Genomic DNA, 23,982 nt, shown 5'->3' with positions numbered 1-23,982 from the left:
GTGGCTCAAATGACACAAAATTAGGAAAAGTTTCCAGAGTATTAATATTGTTGCAAAGGAATATTCCACTAACTTCATGAAGTATCACTCTTACTCATTTATTTCAGTTTCATGAGTTTTATTGGTTCTTCTGTGTCACTAGAGCCACAGCTGCATTACTCAAACCTCTGCATGTCAGTTCCACTTTTCTTTCATCCACCAGTCAGAGACCACTCATACTTCCATGCATGTCCACTTTACAGGTCAGGATACGGAGAACAGTGAGGTTGAGACCCTGACTCATGCACTCTGGTTATTTTTGGAGAGGTGGAGGTCTGACAACAGAAGGAGAGCCGTGGTGAGTACGAGAAAGACAGCAATTCACACCTGATCTTTTGCTGCTAATCAAGTGTTTAAATCACGTTACTTTCACAGCTGAAACGTCGCAAGGTTATCAGATAAGGCTGGTTATGTCAGAGCGCCCTCTAGCCACAGAGCTGGAGAACACATGATTCGTTTTTCCCAAAGGTCTGTTTATCTTCAACCTGCCATAAAAAATATGTATGGCAGGTTGCGTTTACATAATTTTTCATTTTCTTTATTAAATCTGAAAAGTGTTGGATGGATTTGTAGCTATAATAATTGATATATCGTGTGTTCACCGTGCTCATTAGTTTGCTGTAGTCAAAGCTACAATTACACTCTTTTCGTGTGTCTGTACCAGCTTTGCACATGTAGATTTACATATTTCTTGTGCAAAAGCTCAAATATCAGATTGGATGGAGAGCCTGTATAAAGAGAGCCTGTATAAACAGTTTTGATTTTTTTTTTTTTTTTGCCTCTACAAGATTTCTCTAAGATTCAGTTCTTAGCTTTGACTGGGCTTTTCTAGCACATGAATAAGGTTGATAGCAACCATTATATTGTAGCTTTAGCTTAGCGTTCAGGGTTTTTGTTCTGCTCTGTGCATACTTAATGAAATAAAAGCCACAGTTATTTGTTTTTTTATGGCTGTAAAGTATAAAACAACGAATATAATTGTCTTGTTTCTAGGACAACTCCAACTTTCCGCGAGGTAATATTCAATATTCATTTTGACTGCGAGGAAACAGTTTTAAATTGCAAAACAAAAATTACTTGTGCGCTTAAGAAAATTTAATAGGGTTAATTTTGTCTTTCGACTGCATTCAGGGACTTGCGGTCATTGTCTTTTTCAGACATAAAAACCCAGTTCTGAACTGGATGTCTCCAGAAGTAAAACAGCATAAATTCATCATTGCTTCTTTCCCCTCAGATCGTCTCTGCTACACCCAACTTTCGTCCCGTGTCCCTTATCGCTGTGAAGAAACAGGCCCCGGAGGTCCTCACAATCAAAACAAATCGACCACGCGTGCTTTTCCCGCATCAATGACGTCACGTTGCCCCTCCTCTTCCCCCCAGCAAGTAAACAGAAAAGAGCGAGGAAAGCGCTCGTGTCTTCCGCCGTTAACGGAGCTCGACGTGAGAAATAAGCGATGGGGCGTTAGCGACGGGCGTTAATCCCCCCATTCACCGAGTGTTTCTTTACGGTTTCGGTGCGCGCAGCTGACTGGTTCTGGTACGCGACGATGAAGGGAGAGGCGGAAGTGAAGTCACTTGACAGAACCGTCCATGTTATTATTGTTATTTTGGTAGCCCTGTGATGAGACGTGCTGGGGAGCCGTTCGCTCTCCGAGACAGCGAGCGCTCACGGTACCGCAGGCCGCTCCGGAGCCCACACCGCGCCTCGCTACCACCACCATCACCGCCGCCGCTGCCGCCTCCTCGCTGACCCGGAGACAGGAGCCTCGCTGGCGGCTGGGGGGAGGAGGAGGAGGAGGAGGAGGAGGTTGTGAAGACCCAGCTTCAGCTCGGCTCCTACGCTCCCGAAAATAAAACGGCGACGAAATCGGCCGTAGAAGCGGCTCCACTGGTTCTGTCTGTAGCAGGAAGGTGCCGCCGCAGACATGAACGGTATCACCAAGAGCCGGTTCGAGGTAATGACACAGGGAGGGAGTGGACCACCAGCGGTTAAACTGTTTGTCTCCAGTAGGGAGTCTTGTATAAGCAAACTGTGTTTGAGTGTGTGTGCGTGTGTGTGCGTGGGGCTTTGCTCCTAATTTGTGCACGCAGTCAGGAGCTGAGGCGTTTTGTTGGTCAAGGGTAATCCGAAATCCTGTTGTTGTCCTCCCGCACCAGCAGCAGACAGTGAAAACACGGAGCTGGGGACTGCTGGACAGACAGCAGGGCTGTGGCTGAGTGTACAGTCAATATATCAGGGTCTGTCGCCTGAGGTTACAGGCTTTCAGAGAGAGCTGCAGCGTTTATATAGTTTTCACTCTGATAGGGCAGAAGTCACGGGCTGGATTACCCCAATAGCCCCCCCTGCCCCCTCCCAGAAAAAAGACATACTACACATGAGGGCCGGAGCCTGCCCAAAGTATAAGCAAACTAAGCTGCTGCTTATGACCCCTTGAGGCCAGCACGGGGCCCAAGAGCTCTTCATTTCTCATATATTATAGATTATTTAAACAAATGTAAACTTCATTTAAATTTAAGGTTTAATTTGGATTTTTAAAAATCTGTTAGGGTGTTTTCACACCTGATGGTACGGTAGACTCAATTTGATTGGGGACAAAAGTGACAACATCTGTTACATTTTCAGCTTGTGAGGCTTGACTTTACTTTGCACAGTGTCTTAACAAGCGACACACTTTGAAAAGCCTGCTTACCACCTATAGTGGCGCTGCACCAAGAACTACTTAAGGAAATGATCAAGACACTGAGCACAAGGGCCTTACCTCATGAAATGAAAACAAAAATAGAGCGGTGTCACATTTTAGTGGTTGTAGGATTTCTCTTGTGTGTTTGGCAATAAACCAGGAGGCATTTCTCCTGCTACCGTTTGTTTTGGTTGTATTTACCCAGAACGCACTGCGCTTTAGTCCGCTTCCTACATTTGGAGCAGACTCCGGTCCACTCGGCATTCACATATGCATTCGAACTGCGCCAGATGTCTACACTGAAAAGCATGGTCACCTGACCAAATGAGTAGGTTAGACAAATATAATACTTTTTTCCTCCACAGTTTATACATCTATCCATTGTCTAAACCTACAATTAATGTGGAGAACATACAACTACATGCAGAAAGATCCCAGCCTGGGATTTGAGCCCAGGACCTTCTCGTGTGAGGCAACCATGCGACTAACTGCGCAGCTCTGTTAGCATAAAAGCTAGCCGGATAAGGGAGAGTTTTTATGGAAACTCTGGGCCTGATCAGCATTGATCTTGGTTCAGTATTTTATGAGTGATATTTACAGTCTCAGCACTGTCTGCTGCAAAAAAGCCGCGACAGAGGAGCCGTCACAGCCAATGACATGTCAGTGTGAAGTCGAATGGTATCTTTAAACTAGTTTACAAACTCCTTTGTTAAATCCACGGCTGGCTGCAGACTTTAAGAACAATGACTCCATGATACGCTTCATTAAACACACTGAGTGTTTTTTTAGATTAGCTACACAAAATCCACTGTTACAGGGAAGCGGTTCAAAACACAAGCTTTTATTCCTAACAGGCCCACTAAAACACTTTGGTCTCTCAACATTTGATTTCACAGCGGATTCAGTCCTAATATCACCCAGTCCGACAGGCGCTGAGCGCGGTTTATCTGATGTGCTGTTCACACATTGCTGAGATTCTTTAGGGTTTGACTTGATGGTACTTGACTTTCTCAGTTGGGTGTGCTCACATACTCAGTGGGAGTGAATCAGAACTTGTTGGTGTTCTTGCATGAAAACCAGTGTATTGTGGAAAAAACAAACAAACTGTGGGAGAAAAGATCATGCTGACTATTAGAAACCTGAGATATTTTGTAGTCGGTTTTACAGAAAGGCTCCGTTATTGACGTAGTACAACTGTAATTTCTTTAAAGCAGTTTTTATTTGGTAAAAGAACATTCCAGGCTGTCCAAATTTGCTGCAAGCTCTCTAGGAACAGGAACGCCACATCACCGCTTAGGGAAGCTGCACTGCTGTTATAATAAATAAAATAACCAGTTGCTGAGGTTTATCTGCTCCATAATCAACTTAGAATGCAGATTTTAAAGTCTCCATCCAAAACTCGTCATCAAGTTGTTGTTTTTTTGTCCATTGATTCATTGTGATTTTCTGTGTTTCTCTTTGGTTTTATTTTAGGAATTTGCTCTTAAATCCTTTAAAATTGAGACGCATCGCATGAAGAATTTAGTTTGTAGTTAGGTCTGTAAATCGACCAATTCTTTGCTTATCTCGTTGTTGTTTAGCGCATGTGGCCTTTCCTCTCCACTGCTATCACATGTGTGTTCAGTATGACGGACAGCTGCAAAGCTAGTGCCTCAGTACAGTTGGTTGCATTTCAATAGATGGAAATATTTTATCTATTGTCATAATAAACAGAAACTATCTGCAATGTTTTCCGTCTAGAATCAACTTGGAATGTACGTCATTAAATTTGAACCTTTCTACATGATTGGACTGATTTTACAGTGCATTTCTGTATATAAATGGTATCTTTTTAGTTTAAGTGCTTTTAGAGGTCATTTGTTGCATACTAGTTGTATACAAATGAAATAAACTCAATAAAATGTTCAGTTTCTAAGCTAAAGTAAAAGATAAGTGACATGTTTCAGAGGTGGTTTTAGCTCCAGTCTTCTTTTTTAGACATTTTATCACCTCAATATTTTATGTTCCCTGTTGAGGTTCAGGACTTTTTTATTTAATAGATTCACAATTTCCACATTCTGTCATATGACAAACAAGATTTAAAACTTATTTAACGCAATTTACTTTTGTTTTTGGAGCATTTAGGTAAAACACTTGTAGCAGGGACAACATAATTTCTTCTTTAGATTATAAAATACTTATAGAGTTGTTTATTGAAAATATATGTGGATTAGTTGCAAGTGGCAGTATGCATTCCTGTGCACTTTAGTACTGTGGTGTTCCAGAATAAGGCTGGATCACTGCTGACGTTTCCCCAAAAAGCTTCGTCTCCAGTCAGAGATCAAAATTTTTTTCCCCCAGATGTTTTTTTTCCAACGTTTTCTCTCTTCTGTTCTGACCAATCACAAAGTACCTGCTGCAGAAAATGATCTCCACAGCAGGATGCTGCCAACACCATTTCAGACCGCAAAGATGGTAATTATAAGGTGGTTCTGAGCAGCCCATATCCCTCTGCAGATGCTGGAGGAAACGGGATCGTATCGTTTAATCTTTATTTAATCTGACAACGGGAGTTTGCTCCTAACTACACTAAGAGTTGTTCAGAAGGCAATTTGCTTCCTCTCAGCAGGCTGTCATGAACCTTTAATCATCTTATGACTTTTGTCTTGCAACTGTGTCATAAAAGTCTGACTCATTTTCCATTAAGGCCCTCTGGATCTCATTATTTAGACCTTTTATAGACCATTCTGCGTTTGCTTTTCTGTTTTACAAAATGTTTCAATGGCTTCTGTGCTTTTTGGGACTTTCAATTCCTGAAAGATTTTAGAGTATCCTCTCCATCGTCAAAACACTTGAAGATTCTAGCTTCTATTTTGACATTTGTCATCTGTAAGACCTAAGGGAAAGAGTTGTGTGTGCGCTCTGTTTATCATCTCCACTGGAGGATTTTTAGGCTGTTGAAAACATTTCAAGACCAACTGCAAAAAGTAAAGTACAGTGTCTTTCACAGATCTCAATGTGTTTTATTGAGCTAAAACAAACTGGCCCACATTCTCCAAGTGGAAGGAAAGTGATGCATGGGTTTTCAAATATTTTTACAAAAAGAGTGGCATGCTTTTGTATTCTATCCCCTCGATTCAATACATCATAGACACTCGTTTTTGCAAGTACAAAACGAGTGTACTCACCTATTCTTCTTTTCCAAAATAGTTCAAGATCAGTCAGACTGGATGAAGAGCTTTTGTGAATATCAATTTTCAAGTCTTGCCACAGATCCTCAACCATGGTAAACTCCTTCATTCTAGCGCTGGATTGATGTTTGAGGTTGTTTTTCTGCTGGAACCTGTATGCTTGTCTCTAATATTTTGCAGTATTCCTTACACGATTGCCCTGCATCCATCTATTTTTCTCATAAACTCCAGCCAGCTCCTGAAAAAATGGTGTGTTTATGGCGATGTGCAATGTTTGTTTTTAGATGTAGATGGGGGAGAAAAAAAAATCAATTTTGGTCTTATCTGCCCAGAGTACTCCTTCTTCCACATATTTGCTGTTTCCCCTACATGGCTTGTGGAAGACTTAAAATAGGATGCATGAAAGCTTTCTTTCAGCAGTGGTTTTCTTCTTCCAACTATTTGATAAAGTACAGATTTTTTTGGTGCAAAATTAGATTAGAGTCTCCCATCTGAGTTGTGGCTCTTGGCAGCTCATTCAGAGTTACTGTGGGTTTCTTGGCCGGTTGTTTAAATTGATGCTCACCTTGCCCAGGATGCCAGCTTTAGGTGAATGGATTAGGCAGTTTTTCTACTTTCTTTTCATGGTCAGATATTTGACAGAATAATACTCAATTCCTCAAAACACCTGTGGAGTGATTGTACAGACACATGTTGTAATTGATTGTTAAAGCCATGTTATAGCAATGGTGGCATCAATAAAGTAATCTAGATACTGGATTCTTGATATTCAATTTAATTGCTCATTTTATTAATTACTTTGCGTCATTTTTAAGTTTTATATGGGTTATATTCCAGTTAATTTAATATGAATAGCCTCTGCTTCCCAGTCAAAAATGAACTACTTTGTCATATAATTATAAGTGAATTCGGACAGTAAAGTGTTAAAGTTTGGGATATTGTTTTATAACATAACACCGCTTCAAACTTCTCCACAACTTTCTCACATACCTGCCTGCTGTGTTCCTGTCCACGTCATTGGACCTTGCTTATTAATAATGTGACATCTAAAAGTTGCATTTAGCTGCAGTTTTATTCAGGGGTGACCGAGGAAATGTACTGAACACATTCCACTTTTGTCTGATTTTCTTTATGCAAAGACCTTTAAAAAACGTGTATAATTTTCTTTTCACTTCTGCTATGTGATGCTTTGTTTTGGTCTGTCACAAAACCCTGAAAAGAAACACTTTTATATATTTTTTGCCTTTCTCTTGACTAAATGTTTCAAACATCAAAGTTTAGGAACATTTCTGCCTTTCCAGTGTTTTATAGTCAAATTAAACTAAAGACTTCTAACATCATGATAACAAGCAAACTTTTCTATAAGGGAGGAGCCTGAAGTGATCTAAAAAGCTTTAAATTGGCACACTGCAGTGGTTGATGCTTAAATTCAATATAATGATGTGTTTTAGTCATAAAAAATGCGACAGAGCTTTATGGAGTAGCAAGGGTGTGAGCTGTGATGAAACACCTTAAGTGCGCTTACACATTTCAAGCATCTTTGTCTAGTTTGCTGTTGCCATAGCAGAGCCGTTAACATTCAAACCAGTTTGGTTAATATTTTGCAGAAAATCTCTCTCTCCTTTGTCTCTTCTACCTCTCAAACTCTTAAACTCTGTCTCCTTATTTGTCTCCTGGTTCTTCTTTTACGTTTATGTATTTTTAACAAATAATCTTTATTTTTGTTTTCTTTTCTGGTCTTTCACGGTAGTTCAGTTTCTGTCTTCTGATCTTTACTTCCCCTTTTAGTTGTCTCTTCGCTGTTTTTGACTGCTTTCTGTTTCAAAGAGGTTATGTCTTCTCATCCTGCACAGCGATCACTCCCCTCCCCTTTGTTTTCTTGTTTGCATGTGACACAGCAGGGAGTCCTCCACGTTAGATACACTTGCTGACTCCTTTAGGATCCAAGCGTGTCACTGACAGGATGTGCGTGTGCCTGCAGATGCTGTTTGATTGCGGGTGTTTGTCCTAATCTGAATTCATGGCCCAGCTCGATTGGGAATGTTCTGAAACTGTTCTTCACCCAGAACGGTCAGGCTTTAATAACCTACGAGTGTGTCTAAGCATACGTGTGTATGTGTGTGCCGCTCAGCAGATGGCCAGACATCCAGCGAGTAGGCTAATTGAGATAAGCATGCCAACAAGCTGACCAGGCTGACAGAATTATAATGTTGCAGGGAGGGGACATGAGAAGCCAAATGTGTCTCTGGTGTGTTTATTAGTATAAATTAAAGATGTGTTAGCTCAGTTTTGGATGACTAATGTAAACAAGTTGTAGGGCTCTGTTTCTGCTCATGTTTGACATAAATAAAACCTTAAACGGTTGTGGTTGCTGCCTCTGTTTATACACTCGTAGGACACAGATTCCCTCACATTTTTACGAGCTTGTTAAACTTACAATCCTCTCACCATTATTGCTATTTATCTTGTGTCTCTGCAGGTGTTCTCAAACAGCGATGAAGCACCAATTAACAAGAAGCTCCCCAAAGAGCTTCTTCTCAGGTAGGGTTGAAAACACAGCAGTAATTCAATCTCTCACCCACAACACGACACAAATTGCCCTTGACTGAACTCTTAGGTCAGGGTTATTCATTAGCTGAATCAGCCGATAGCCTGTGTGATGTATATCAGCCCCTTACCTTGACATATTTAAATGTGTGACCCACAGACCAATATTTTGTTTCACGCCAGCTGCACAGGCTCCATAAATTTGGCATTATGCACGGCCTCACACGTGCTCATCTTCCCAGGGTGATCTGTATGTGCCGTATGGGTTAGCTTATGTCTTGGAAAGAGGCACAGCTGCAGGTACCTCCTCTGATACATGATGTTATTTCTGTGCTTGTGCTTGTGCGATGCTAGATTGCGTGTGCATGTGTGAAACACTCCTGAGGCCTGTGTAAGCTGTATATCTGTGTGTGTGTGTGTGTGAGAGAGAGTGAGTGTGTGCTATAAATAGTTTGTCTTAGCTTGTGGGGAATTCCGCAGTGCTGTGTTCCTCTGCTGTTCCATCTGCACTCCAAAGAGGCTACCAGTCCACCCAGTAGCACCATCACACTTTCACTGGTCGGACAGGGTAGAATGCGCTTTCCAGCTGCAACACATGACCCACTGTCACATGTGTCATATCAAGACAGTTGCACAACATCAGCTGTGAGGGGGACTCATTGTGACAGCAGTAAATCTTGTTTGTAAACCATGGATTGTGGTTTAGATGGAGCTTCTTTTTTTTCTCGTTTATAATTTTGTTTCTCAGTGAAAGACATTATGATGTCCATGTGCTTAAAACAGTTTCTAAAGTAGCTTGAAATGGTTTCTTTTATGATGAAAAGAAAAAGTTATCAGACTTAAAATGTAAGATTTAATGTTTAATTTTTTATTTAAGATTTACAGTTTGTTTATAGCACAAGCTAAGCTTCATACTTTCAATCAACTGATTTATGGCGATGAATTTTAAATTGCTGATAGAAAGTAAAAAAGAAAGCATAAAAGATTTAAAGTAAAAAATTACCATGACTCCCTTTTCTTGCTAGAAATATGACAAAAAATGAGCAGGATGAGCATTCACTGGATGATGGAAAACCAAAAATATAACCTTTTTCCAAACAGTGAACTCATCATATGTATGGATTACCTGATTGTTTTGATAACAACACTCTTTGGTGTAAACATTCTCACTGAGGAAAGAAATCTCAAATTTTGTCCTTTTGAGCTTTTAACCTCATACTCTTATAAACATGCAGCAAAACTGGGCAATGCTAGTCCTTGAGGGACAGGCTCTAGTGTTTTATAGGTGTTTTATAGGCCTTTTTACAGGAGCCTGATAATGACAAAATCATCTGTTTTTAGGCATGATCCAGCAGGAAGATATCTGAAATGTACAGTAGTTGTCTCAAACTGCAGTTCTCAAGGTTTGGTAACTTGTAGATGTGTCCCTTGTCCTACATACTTGAATTAAATGGCAAAACTGCCTTACTAGCTTTCAGTTGAGCTACACGACTGCATGCTAATGAGGTAGTACTGGAACCAGGTGTGCTGCAGCAGAAGGATATCTAAAAGTTGAAGGACAACAGCCCTTTAGGACAGGCGTTTGAGACAACTAATGTACAGAATACCGGCCCTTAAAGACCAAAACAATTCACCATTCCCTTACTTTTCATGTACTGTTTGTAATGTGAATTGCTTATATGGGATGCTAATGACAGTTTGACATCCATCTATCCATCCTGGTTCCCATCTGCAGCAGACATTGAGCAAGAGGTGGGGTACACTGTGCAAGAGGTACACCCTGGACATGTCTCCAGTCCATCATAGGACAACACAAAAGACAAACCACAATGTCCACACACATTCAAACCTAGCAGCTATTTAAAAACTCTAGTTGACCTAATTTCAAACCCAGGACCCTCTTGCTGCAAGGCAGCATTACTACTAACTGGTCCACTGCATAGTGTCCCTCCTTTCCAAATATGAATAATTAATGACCTCTCATGGTATGAGGACATGGAAAAAACAGTGTGAAATCTGTCCAAAGAGAAAATGGCTTCATAAAGTCAGAACTTTAAAAATACAGGTGATTGGAAATCAGCCACAAGACTGATAGTTTATATCAAATGAGATGTATGAATTTTTTTTTTCTCATTATGTTACACAATTAGGAAATAAGGATAGGAACGGAAGAGTTCATGAACAGGTCCAGAAGATCAGATGGTGGTGCAAACCTCTGCTGTTTAGTGAAAGTCTTCAGATGAATTCTTCTCATCATAGACTTTAATGTCAGACTTTGAATATTTGACTGCTCTCTCTATCAGGATTTGCTATGAGAGGTTATTAATTAAATCGATTGATTTCCTGGCACAGACGCAGCTTGTATAGACTATTAATTCACAGAAGGGTTGAGGCCATTCCACACACTTTGCTAAAGTGTTCATAAATGCAGTTTAATCAAACATCTCAATGTGTTTCTCATTGTGACATAAAATCTTTCTCCAGAAGGCACCTACCTTGTCCATATCGATTACTGAAAATTTGAGTTGAACTTGAAGGTGTTTATTTTATTATAGTGACTCCATTTTGATGTAAAAATTGCTGTGGACTCTGGTGCTGGAGTGTCTTCCACTTTATGAGAGGCTTGCGCCTTAGTGGTTCCTTTGTTGTTTCCTATTATTCTAACCAGCTTTCCTTTCTTTGAGGGTGACAGCTTGGATCACATTGTTAAAACAACGATCCAACAGGATGTTTAATGATGTGTAATTTGTAAAGGGACGTTTGTCCAATTAGAGGGAGTGTATCCACATACTATAAATTCTTGTGCGCCCAATTCTATTTTTTTTTTTTAATCCATTGAAGTTGTTTGTTTTATCATAGTTCCACTCTGTAAAACAAAACAAGGTTTTAGTTATCTAAGGAATGCTCCAAATTCCTTAGTTAACTATGACATTCATGACAGTGATCTGTGAATGTGGCCCTGTCAAATATTTTAGCTTCAAAGGACAAACGCATTTTTGAATGACATCAGGGAGTAGTCTCATTAAATCATTGTTCAAACTGTGAGGTATGTAGCCGGTTAGCATGCTCGACGCTTTGGTTTGTGCTTTTCCTTTGGTAATATTTTCTCTTGTAGAAGGAAGAATACATCTAGAAAATTATTCAGTCAAATCCCTAACAGTCTGTAAAAAACATAAATAGGAAATAACCTAGTGAAACTCAGTTATTAATTATATTAGAAGCCTGATTCACTTGGATTTTAGAAACAAGTTAATTTCTTGTGGGCGAAAGTTGATGGTCTAATGAAACTAAACTAAAACTTTTATGTCACAGTTTTACAGATCGCATTTGACAAAAAAAAGCAGCGCTATTAATCACAAGAAGAACACAAATAGTTACTTTTCTTCTGATTTAAGTCAAATAAAGACTGGTTCTCCCAGAAGAAAGTTCAAGATCTGTAATGGTCTAGCAAGGAAACCTCCGATCCTCCTTAGGTAGACACATCGAATTATCAAACAAACAAAAACTTGGATGCAAAACTGCATTTTGTTGATTTGTACTTGTGACATGTGCAATGACAATAAAGTTGAATTCTATTCTATTCTTTGTGACATGCTAATAAACTCAAAAGAAAGAAGACTGAAAGCCAAAATTATAGAAGTAGGGTTGTAAAGAATATTAAAGGTGGTTTTAGATTGATTTATCTTTTAGTCCTGTGTGACGATTTAATTTGTTCATAAATAAACCTGGATTGGAAACTCCACTTTTTAGCATCACAAAGGGTGTCATTTCAAGATCAACTGCATGATGAACCAGGGAATATAACTCATGCTAATTAAATTAGAGTCATGCTAATTAAATTAGAGGGCTAAAGGGTTTAATCATCTGTAAGCATTTGTTAGGAAACACAAGATTCTTTTTTAATCTGCTTCTTTTTTTGGTTTTGTTGTTTTGTCCTTAAAACACCTAGTAACGCGAGGAAATTATTCACATCGCTTTTTTTTTTTTAGTCAGTAGTCCAAAACCCATTATTCATGATATGAGGAACAACATCTCCACAGAACATTGGGTACTTTTTCCTGAATATTGGCTTGGGTAATAATTTGATTATAATAATAGCTTTCAGTTTTCAGGCTATCATTTAATAAAGACACAGCAGCAGGTCTGAATTAAAACTCTCTGCTAGGGTTAGGGGAGGTTTATTAGTTTGCTGCTTCATAACAAACACTGTGTTTGTAGTATGTCATTCATGTGCTGTATTTTGGTAACTGTAGTGCCAAAATTTCTTACAAGTTTGTTAATCTGTATAATTGCTCTTGTTTTTGGTGTTTGTGCTCATGTTTAATCTATCTCTGTGGATGTTCCTGAGTTCGCCGCTTTGTTTTCTTGTCCCTCTGCCTCTCAGCTGGTGCATGATAAGCAGCTGTTATGTAGGCCGGCTCGCTGTGCATATAAACTGTGAAAAACAGCTGCGATATACAAGAACTACGTCTGACAGAGAGAGTTTGGAGCCGTTCAGGGTCTCCTTACGCAGAAGGGCTGACTCAGCAGGCTCCCCACCAGCAGCACCCAAATTTATGTCTGAGCTGTTACTGTAGCAACCAGCCTCAAACTGTGCCGAAAGCTGGACTAGCTCTTATCTTGCCACGCTTCAAGGGTCAGGTGTTAATTTTTTTCATCACTGTAAACTATTAAGATCCTGTCTGGAGAAAAAGGGAAGGATTTGACAGAGCAATCAAAGACTATTAGCTTATTTCTCGCACTGAATCTCTGGATTAGGGCTTTCTTATGTGTATTCAGGTGGAAAACCTATTAAAGATGTCGGGATGTTATGCCTCTGAATTTAGCTGTGCTATGTTTTTGACCCCCCCCCCCCACCCTTTCTGTCATGTCTCCTTTATGAAATTGTAACTGTCACACAATGCAGTATAACTGCTGACATTTTTCGCATTTTGTTGTAGCTTGTGCAACATAAAATTGCCATTTAACTTCTGAAAGTTGCAACAGTATTGGTTCTGTTTTACGCACGTTTTTCAGCTGTGTTTTTTTATTTATCTATATAGTCACATGATGCACCATAATGTCAAACTAGTGGTCATTAAAGGAAGTCAAAAATCAATTTAACTCCCTAAACATGCTAACTGATTTACACCAGAGGTGTCAAATTCATTTTCCTTTTGGGCCAAATCGAGATCATGAATATTTTTTAAGTGCCAGTGGTGCCAGAATGTATTGATAAAACCCATCAAACTCAAACTGTTAAACTAGAAATAACTTGTTAAAATTGCATAATATTGAACATCTTTTCAGTTCCTCCATGATTTTCTGATTTTTCTTTTGCAATAAAAAAGTGTTTGCGGTAGTAATTTAGAAATATTTGCACTTCTCTATGATGGTAAATGTGACTTTTTATTACTTGCCGTATCATTGTGGATTATAACTCAACATAAGGCTGATGCAGCTGTTTAGTAGAAGTAAAAAATACTGCCACCTGCAGGTGGGAGTAAACCATCACTAGGATCCAATGTTTTTCACAATTTTTGCGAAAAATCTGCAATAAACTCACACTTATTGGTGCAAAAAAGTCCAAAAGGATTTGTTGATTTTGCGTAAATTTCCACAATATTTCTCAAAAAAATGTAGGGACTGATTGATGCAATTTGGCAGTGAACTGATAAAAACTGCTTTAAATTGATTGATAAAATAATATTTAAGCACCCTATTATTTTGTCGGTTCTATTTATGTATCCCTTTAGAGCGGGCCACATAAAAAGCTGTGGTGGACCAGATGTGGCCCCCGGGCCATGAGTTTGACACAATTGCCTTACATGTACATAAAATATAATCATCTGTTGCAAACTGATGATGTGATGACAACTGCAGCTGAAGTATTGTGCAGCTCTGCAGTTACATACTTCAATATGTTGGACTGATTGCTGGATTAATTTTGAGATAATATTAAATTACACATAAATGTTCTCTATTTTGCACATCTTAGAACGGCTGGGACAACAAGCAATTTTCTGTGCATCTGATTGATTTTCATTTGAGTGTTTAGAAACTGAATTCTGTGGGTGGTAAAACGCCTCTCTGACACACTTAATAGAAAGTTAGATTGTATTTGATTAAAACAGACATTCTATCAATAATCAGTGTCATGGCCATTAACCAGTTATTAGAAGGGGGATCGATGAGCGGGAGCTTGATTGGCCAGCCGCAGTGATGACTGATTGTGTGTTCCTGTACAGTGGTATGTGTGTGGAAGTGTGCATGTGCTGTCTGTGAACTGGGAGCAATGCTATACTGTTTGTGTGGTCCTACTTTGCTGACAAAAAAACTCTGGTATAGATTACACGGACATGTCTGAACATGTCCCAACCCAACACACCTCAAAACACACAGCCTCTGTCTGGGTGAAGAGAGGAAAACAATGGACAGCTCATGTTCACAGGGTTTTAAAGGACATTCACACGACAGCTGTACTTTAAACCTTGGCACCGTGACAATCTTTTAAAACTATATTTTCTATACGTTCTTCCTATAAAACAGCTTCTTTGAGAAGGAACAAGTAGTTTCATTACAGGCAACTGGGGCGGCAAACGCATTCATGTTTGTGTTTGGGCTCATTTGGATCCTCATGTATATGCATGTACTGTACGTTTGGATGTCTGTGGCCCAGCTTGTCTGAGTGCCAGAGATTACTCATTGGCAGATTAATGGATTGAGCTGACCCAGTAGCCCGGCTGCATGCGGCCCTTTGTGGCTGACCGGCCCTCGGCTCAAACACCGCCTCAATGTTGGGTTCTCCTGCTGCCAATCTAACAGATTACCCCTTATTTTAAAGCCACTTGTCAGACTTTTATATGAAATAAGTCAAGCTAGTATCTATAGAACATCTCTGATTTCTGTTGTTTTTATATTGTAAGAGATTATTTTTTCAAGATTAAATCTAAGCTTCCAGATGCCAGTTCCTCTGGTGACATCACAAAAGGCATAAGGCGACTAATCATAATTGTTTACTTGCCATATTGTTTTGTAATGACTGCTGATCAAATCTTGATTCTTGTGCCTCATGTGATATCATCAATACAATGGGGGAGAAATTATATTTAATTTTTCTTTTTGTTTTTTGCTTTCCTTTAAAACTTTGCATTTTATGAAATTGTTATAAAATCCATACATCAGAACCAGCTATGATTATATCGCCAGTAAATGTGTCAGCTGAAGAAAATGTACCACTAGAGAGGATTAAAAAAAAAAGAGTTTTAATGACATAGAAGAGAAAATGCATTTAACCATAGCAACAGCTGTGAAAATTGTCAAAATTAAGATGAAGTTTTTGTTTCTCTTTCCAGAATATTTTCCTATTTAGACGTGGTTACACTCTGCAGATGTGCACAGGTGTCAAAGGTAAGCACAATCTATCAAAACTTTATGCAAATGTACCCACTTGCACTTCTGATTCCAGCAAATATTTTTTAAATGACTTCTTTGATCCGATTTAAACTCTTTGACCAGTCTTGAATTTCCTTTTAGTGTTAATAATATAGTGCCCTCTGCTGGCCTTAAGCAAATTAACAGTGCCATAGTCTACTAAAAACTAAAAACTGTTTAGAACTGAATCATCTATTAAAAAAAAAAAAAAAACACTAAAGTTCAATTCTGCACAGGGATATATTTCTTTTTCTGGAGCTACTGGTGTTTTTCTTGTAACATTATAAGTCAGTCCTCGTTGCTTTTATTGCTGATCTCAAAGTGACAAGGTAACCTGACTCAGAGGTCATAAGAACGGGGAGAAAACCAATTTTCTCAACACCTACAGACTTTTCTCAGTGTCATAGCTTTATGCTGCCTTTTCGTCCCAACATACTTCCTTTTATTCTTATTTGGACTGATTGTGGTTCAATTATTCAGGGTATTGGACATCTTGTCATAGTTAGTGAAGAATGATTAACATCATCTGCGCTTTTAGAATGACCTTCCCAGAGTTTAGAGAGATATTTACTGAGGAACTAAAATTAGAAAAAGTTATGTAGATCACAAAGTGTTTTTTGGACATTCTAGTTACATTTTCTTAAGGTACTTTCAATTTATCATTGATATCACTTACATAGATATCGATTTAAATGTATATACATTATGTGTTTAGGTACACAAATTGGATTTAATCTTAAAAAAACTTTTGCTAATAAAATGGTAATAATTTTGATTGATCTATACATAAAAAAATTATATATTTTTAATTATTATTGCAGTTTATTTTTTAGCTTATTTTCCCATATGTAGCTTTTAATAAATAAATAAATAAACTTGATATTTTAATTATCAAGTTTATTTTTAAAAAAATGCTGTTTATAGTAATTTGCTTTGGCCATATGGGGATCCAAAGGGAGTAAAATTGACCATTAAAGGAATGGAAGTATTCACATTTATAAAGATTATTAGTAAATTGTATTTAATGTATTAATGCTGAGTTTCATGAGTTTGCCATTAGGCTGGCTCTCTACCAGCTTCCCTCATGCTACAGGAAATGTCTATCGCCCCTTTCCACCTCTGTCTGACCCACTTCCCTGTCCGTTTCTGGTGTCCCCCTCTCAGGCGTGGAACGTCCTGGCTCTAGATGGCAGCAACTGGCAGAAGATCGACTTGTTCAACTTCCAGACTGACATAGAAGTGAGTCCTGTGTTTCTGATGGTGAAGGTGATAGAGTGGACAGTAATGTATTCGCTGCATGTGTAAATGTGAACATTGGTTGAGTAGCATTACCCAGTCGAAGGCTTAGTTCTGGGTCAGTAGGCTTTGGTGTGGACTGTGACGTCTCAGCTGATCCACTGTCCTGTTGCCCACTCACATTGCTCTCTCTCTCTGTTTGGCCTTGTGTCCCTCAGGGCCGGGTGGTAGAAAACATTTCGAAGCGTTGTGGAGGTTTCCTGAGGCAGCTTAGCCTCAGGGGCTGCCTGAGCGTTGGAGATGCTTCTATGAAGTGAGATTCCCATTGTCTCTCTGGCACACACTGATTAGATGAGTGTACTTCAGCTTTGATCTTTTTTTCAATAAAAGAAAAACTCATTCTCTTGTTGGCTTGTTTACTTGCTGCTATTGCCTCTGTGATTATAAGTTTAAGCAGCTTGTACTTCTTCATTCCTTGGGGATTTTACTGGGAGCTCTTTTATTTACGTTTCATCCTAGTTTACTTTGTACGCACTAAAAAAAAAGAAGGAAAAACAACCTCTTGTTATACAGTTCTTTTGTATGATGGGCTCTATTGCTCCTATAAAAAGCAGGTTTACAAAAATGTTCCTACTCCTTGAACGTTTTCAAATTTGCTCACATATTTTGCCATGCATTTCATTTATTTGTCATGTAATTGTAGGATTGTTGAGACTTCATACGTGGCAGACCAACAGAAGTATATCTTCCAAGTGTTATAAATAATAAGAAAAAATGTGGTTCATCTTTGTACAGCCATTGTTCTTCACAAAATGGCTCAGATTGTTTTGAACATTGTAAATAGAAATGTTAGTTTTGACACAGATTTTCAATTGGATCTAGATCTGGACTTTGAATGGGACAATGAAATTTGTGAATATGCACTTTAGACACCTCCACATAAAATCTAGCCAGCTGTGCTCTCCCTGCTGAAGAAAAGCACACCCACATTATGAGGCTGCCACCACCCTGTTTTGCCATTAGGATGGCCTTTCAGACGAGGGTCAAAAAAAGTTCAATATTGGTCCCATCTGAACAAACAGCCTTCTTCAGCCTGTTTGCTCTCTAACCTACATTAATCTTTGAAAACTGCAGAAACAGATTTTCTTTTCCTAGCTGCTCTGGATTTTATTCAGAAATATCAGGGTGAATACAATGCATGGCACACTTTTCAGATTTTTGTTAGAAAAAGTCTTAAAGCTTTCAGTTATTCTCCTTTATCACATAAAGTCCCAATGAAATACATTAGTTTGTAACAACACTTTCAAAGGGTATAAAAACCTTTGAAATGCACTATAAAGAAGTTAAATATGTGGCTAAGGGTTGAAAGTTTCAAATAAGAGCAACATGTGAAAGAAGAGTGCCATTTAGACTGTGAATTGGCTCCCACACACTCCCACAATCTGACTTTTAAGTAAAAAAAAAAAAAAAGAAACAGTTCTTGAGAAATTCCCTTTCTAACACTTAACCTGCTTCCCAGGACATTTGCTCAGAACTGTAGAAACATCGAAGTGCTGAACCTGAACGGCTGCACCAAGATCACAGACAGCACCTGCCTCAGCCTCAGCAAGTTTTGCTCCAAGCTCAAACAGTTAGATCTCACCTCCTGCGTCTCCGTCACCAACCACTCCCTCAAGGCCCTGAGGTATTTCTGAGTTTTAGCCCTACTTTTACCTCTGCAGGTCTTACACACTTAAATGTTTTGCAAACGCTGTTTGTCAAAGTGCCTTGATTTTCATACCTTTTTTGTTTTCATGTTGATGTTGTTTAGCGACGGCTGCAGAATGCTGGAGATGTTGAATCTGTCATGGTGTGACCAGATCACGCGTGACGGCATTGAGGCCCTGGCTAGAGGTTGCACTGGTTTACGAGCACTTTTCCTCAGAGGCTGCACACAGGTAAAACACACAACCTATTTAATTTTATTACCGTGTTTCTTTTTGCAGTTCATTATTATATAGTTGTTTGTATGAATTACCTTTATAAAATTTTATATCCACTATGGAGTGTTAGAAAAAAAGGGAGCAAATTTCTGGCAAAAAATCTAAAATTTTCTTTAAAAAAAACAAAAGAATTTCTGAGTTTGAAAAGTCCAATTTCTTTGACTTTTCAAACTCACAAATTTCCAGGATTTTTTTTTTTCTAAAAACAAATCTGGGACTTTTTGACTGAAAATTACATTTTTTATCTACAATTCCTAATTTTTGATTAAGTGAAATTCCACCCTTCACAAAAATTATAACAGATTCTGCTGGAAAGATTTGTGCCTTTTTACACACTTTCTGATAATTATTAATCTCTTTAGGAAAATATATACATTTTTATATATTTTTTTCTTTTGAGAAATGTGACATTAAGTATTTCATTGCACACCTAAATTATAGAAATAGATCTCACTAATAATGTGTTTGCTATAATCCAGCTGGACGACGGCGCACTGAAGAACCTACAGAAGCACTGCCCTGAACTGACCACCATCAATATGCAGTCCTGCACAGTAAGTCAAGCATTTCACTAAGGGCTGTTTTATTGAATGGACTAACTATTAGCGATAACTGAGGGAAATGTTTGTGTGACTGAATGCTCTTCTAACTTGTTTTTCTGTGTCTGACACCACCAGCAAATAACAGATGAAGGCCTGGTCAGTTTGTGTCGGGGATGCCACAAGTTGCAGATCCTCTGCATATCTGGCTGCAGTAATGTCACTGATGCCTCTCTGACTGCACTGGGACTTAATTGTCCTCAACTCAAGTAAGTAGCATTACTTTAAACGTAACTGGCTTATCTAAAGGCATAAAATTGTAATTTGAATTTGAAGCTTATGATTGGTCTCAGTACCCCCTCCTTGTCACAGATTTCTTTAATGGAAATATTTGCCCCGCCTCCAATTGCTTATCGGAACTTTTTCTGTTTTGCAAGAATCCTTGAGGCTGCGCGATGTTCACTTGTGACTGATGTGGGGTTCACAGTTCTTGCAAGGGTGAGTTTTACTAGTTTGTGTTACTGATCACTCCTTTAGCGATCCCTTTCACATCAGATTAAGACATACTCATGGTCTTCTGGACAACAGTACTACTGGACATGACTACTTCTCAATGTGTGGAATTTACCTGTGTTTATGGTAGGTTTCTGCGCCTCCACCATTAGTTGTAGCTACTCTGTGAGGAAAATGAACACCACTGATTTGTCAGATTATCAGCAGAAGGTTAGGAGGGCTTTATGTGTTGAACACTGTGCACTACTGAGTGCAAAAAGTTGTTTAATCGAATTGCACAACATTCAAAGTTGGTATATTTTCTCCTGATCACTGATCTGATCACACCAATGCTCTCAAGCTGTTTTTTTTATGAGTTGCAATGGGTGTATTGTGTGGTTGTGGTATAAAGCCTGTTGCTCATGACTTTTCCTCCTCATACTTTGTCCTCACAGCTAAAAACATTGCCTGAACCTTTTCTTGACAGTATGATGTATACATTTTGCATTCATAAGTAATAGTCATCCACGTTCCGGCTGATTGTTGATGCCAGGGTGGGGTCTTACATCAATGTGAAGGGTCTTGAGCCAACCATCCATTTCACTTACCATTTCTAAATTGAATTGAATTTACTTCTGAACAACCCATCCATTTTTTTCACAGAACTGTCATGAGCTTGAAAAAATGGACTTAGAGGAATGTATTCTGGTAAGTGAATGTGTGGCATTTAATGTATCACTTATCATTTATTGTGAAACATTTTCTATCATCATAAGGTTTTTGATTTATTGTTGTCTTAACAAATTTTATGTAATTATGTTAAATATAAACACAGCGAGCAGGACAGAGAGAGATTCACTGCAACACATTATCTTACAGCACATCACTCCACATTGAGATGTCAGCCTCAAAGCTGTGTGTAGACATGTGAAGACATTTTCTAATCAAGCTTTTCCTCCCCACAGGTGACCGATAACACCTTGGTTCAACTGTCAATCCACTGCCCACGGCTGCAAGCATTGGTAAACATTTAGACCTGCAATGTCTGAATTTGTACCAGAACCCTCTCAGCCTGGCTATATATCAATGTGTCTTCATCCGTTCTCTCATGCCCCCGGCAGTCCCTGTCCCACTGTGAGCTGATTACCGATGATGGCATCAGAGCTCTTAGCAACAGCACCTGTGGCCAGGAGCGCCTCACAGTGGTGGAGCTGGACAACTGTCCCCTCATCACTGACGTGACCCTGGAGCACCTCAAGAGCTGCCACCGTCTGGAACGGATTGAACTCTACGACTGCCAGCAAGTCACCAGGGCTGGCATCAAACGCATCAGGGTGAACAGCACAAACAGAGATGTTTTTGCTTTTCTTATTGTGAAAAGGGTGCAGTTTATTTACACTTTAGGGATTTTTCTTTGATTAGATTAATCCTGGTTTGTTTTCAACATTGTTTTCTGGGTGAGAAGGATTTTTACATGGCTTCTAATTTTGTGCGGAAAATAGTTTTTCAAAATCAACAAAGTGCAACATTTTACAAACAGGCTCATAAATGTAAATAGGGCAAACTTTGCATAAATTTCAACTAGCAAATCAAACTTCTTTAGTTTGACAAACTGAAATAACATAATTATAGATCTGGATTTAGTGGGGTAATTATTAACATGTGTCAACATTTCAGTTAACTTATTGGTGGGTCGATGTTGCATGAGGATTTTGAGGTTATCTCCCTTTACTGACTCTAACATTGGGCATTAAGGCTGATAGTTCCTTACAGAAGATAAACACGTTTCAACATCATTCAGTTAATGTCCTTTCTGAGTGTTTTGTCTATGCAAGCAAGTCTCATCCTGTGCTGTTTATCATTCTTGCCCAGTAGAAATGCGTATATGTTACAGAAAGCACTGTAAAAATATGTTAGTATTGTAAAAGGTGAGCTTATGTAAAGCTCCTACTTTCTGCTAATACCGTTCAGATTGGTTATGAGCATGTCTGCCATTGCAAGATTTTAATTTATTATGGATATTTTCTTCCACACAAAGTCAAAATGTATACATGTGGAATGAAATGCATACTTGCACTCCCACTGCTATTGGGCTAATTTTCTCTTACCAAGTTCATACTTGACCACATACTTTTTCTAGCCATTAACCGGCCTTTGTCAGGTCTTTGGCTGGATGTTTTTCCACTCATACAGGCAGAATTTGTATAATTCATTTGGACTGTTTTTTGTTTTGTTCTCACAGACTAGCTCATACATTTTTTATAAGCCTGGCGGGTCTACAGGCTTTACTTGTGCCCCCACCAGACTAAAAAGTGCTATTATTTATTTAAGTCTTTTTTTAAATGTTTGCATTTTTAATGACTTTATAGTTGGTGTTCAGGTATCAATCTTCCAATCTTTCAAATATGCATAATTATAAAGTGATATTTTCAAATTTCATGTCAACTTTAAATATTTTTTAACTCAAAAACATGACGGGCCGTGGTTGACTGCCCTAGCACCTAACCATTGGGCTTAGCGAGTTTTCTGGGTGAAACCTTGTATCATGTTTAAAACTGGGTATTGGGATTGGCCACTCCTTTATCTTACTTTAAGCCATGTAAAACCTGTTCTAATGTGTGTTTGGGATTGTTATAAAGTTGAAGCATCCATTTATGTACAGATAGCTTGCCCAAACTGCCATCCTCACATAAAAATAAACTGCCTACCATTTACCAAATGGGCAATCTGGGCACATGCCCCTGGACCTTTTGGGGCAGAGAGGAGCGGCTACATAATTATAGTCCACACATTTTAAAATTGTACAATCAGAATAAAATAAAAGTAAAAAAAATAAACTCTTTGTATTGTTTCTGTTATATGTCAGTCTGTTGACTTGACGGGTAATGATTGGAAGCAGCCGCCGATGCACTGTGTAAATTAGCTAAATCTAATGATGAGGTGGGTGGGCATAGAGCATGTGGTTTCCATTGTACTGATCAAATTTTCTAAGAACAAGTTGAGGTTAGAACTGTAATTAATTTATAACTGATCCATGGTCAGTGAGGAAACAGAAAAAGATAGAACGAGGTAATGACGCCACTTCAAGCTCATTGGTATCATGAAGACCCTGAACTAGGCGAATCAATTACAGAAAGCATCTGGAAGGAAATTCTACTCAAAGTGTTTTCAGAATTTCAGAAACTTTGGAAGAAAGGGGCAGGACTTTTTAACTCATGGCAACAATAAAAGCTCCAAATAAATTACATTTATGATAAGTGGATTTAAACTTGCGACCAAACTAATAAATGTATTTCTTTATTTCACAGGCCCAGCTTCCGGATATCAAAGTGCACGCATACTTTGCCCCAGTAACGCCTCCCCCCTCTGTGCATGGAGGAGGCCAGCGTCTGTGCCGTTGCTGCATCATCCTCTGACAATGGAGGGCCAGAGGGGGCCACCTCTGTCTACAGGTCCTGCTGCTTTGATATGGGCTCCAAAGGGGTTGCGGGTGGGAGGGAGGGAGGAACAGGGGGGGCTAGGGTAGGCGGTGTAGGAGAGGGGAGGGGCTGGACCCACTCACTGCTCCTGATCATAGATCAATACATGCACTGATCTCCACTGATCCCTGATCGGTTTAAACCGCCCCTCCTCTCTCTTCCTGCTCACCAGTCGGCACTGCAGCAGCGCGGGGGGATTGGAGAGGTTGAAGGAAATAGATACGATTGGAAGGACTTTCTTTATTTCTGTCTTGTTCTCTCCTTCATTCTCCAAAGACAAAAACAGGTTCTCCACTTCATAGTGAATCACGCACCGTGTGATATCCAACCTTTTGGTGCAACAGACTGCAGTGGAACATCAAAAACATGCATAAAATGCATTATTTTCAAACACAAAAAAAGAG

At 39.1% G+C, this 23,982-nt stretch overlaps 1 protein-coding gene across 1 annotated transcript; it reads left to right on the top strand.

Annotated features, from left to right (window-relative positions):
* The first annotated feature begins 1,398 nt into the window (after positions 1–1,398).
* On the top strand, positions 1,399–23,551 carry fbxl2 (F-box and leucine-rich repeat protein 2). The gene is made up of 14 exons (XM_028035992.1): positions 1,399–1,994; positions 8,370–8,431; positions 15,772–15,826; positions 17,015–17,089; positions 17,305–17,399; positions 18,606–18,770; positions 18,897–19,023; positions 19,548–19,622; positions 19,746–19,876; positions 20,045–20,105; positions 20,763–20,807; positions 21,065–21,121; positions 21,221–21,433; positions 23,408–23,551. The coding sequence occupies exons 1-14, from the start codon at positions 1,965–1,967 to the stop codon at positions 23,513–23,515; spliced, it is 1,299 nt and encodes a 432-aa protein (XP_027891793.1). The 5' UTR covers positions 1,399–1,964; the 3' UTR covers positions 23,516–23,551.
* Positions 23,552–23,982: the final 431 nt, after the last annotated feature.

This window comes from Xiphophorus couchianus, chromosome 13, assembly GCF_001444195.1.
Source record: "Xiphophorus couchianus chromosome 13, X_couchianus-1.0, whole genome shotgun sequence".
In the NCBI taxonomy this organism is placed as follows: domain Eukaryota; kingdom Metazoa; phylum Chordata; class Actinopteri; order Cyprinodontiformes; family Poeciliidae; genus Xiphophorus; species Xiphophorus couchianus.
Note: the sequence above shows the minus strand (reverse complement) of the source record. Positions and strands in the feature narration are given on the sequence as shown.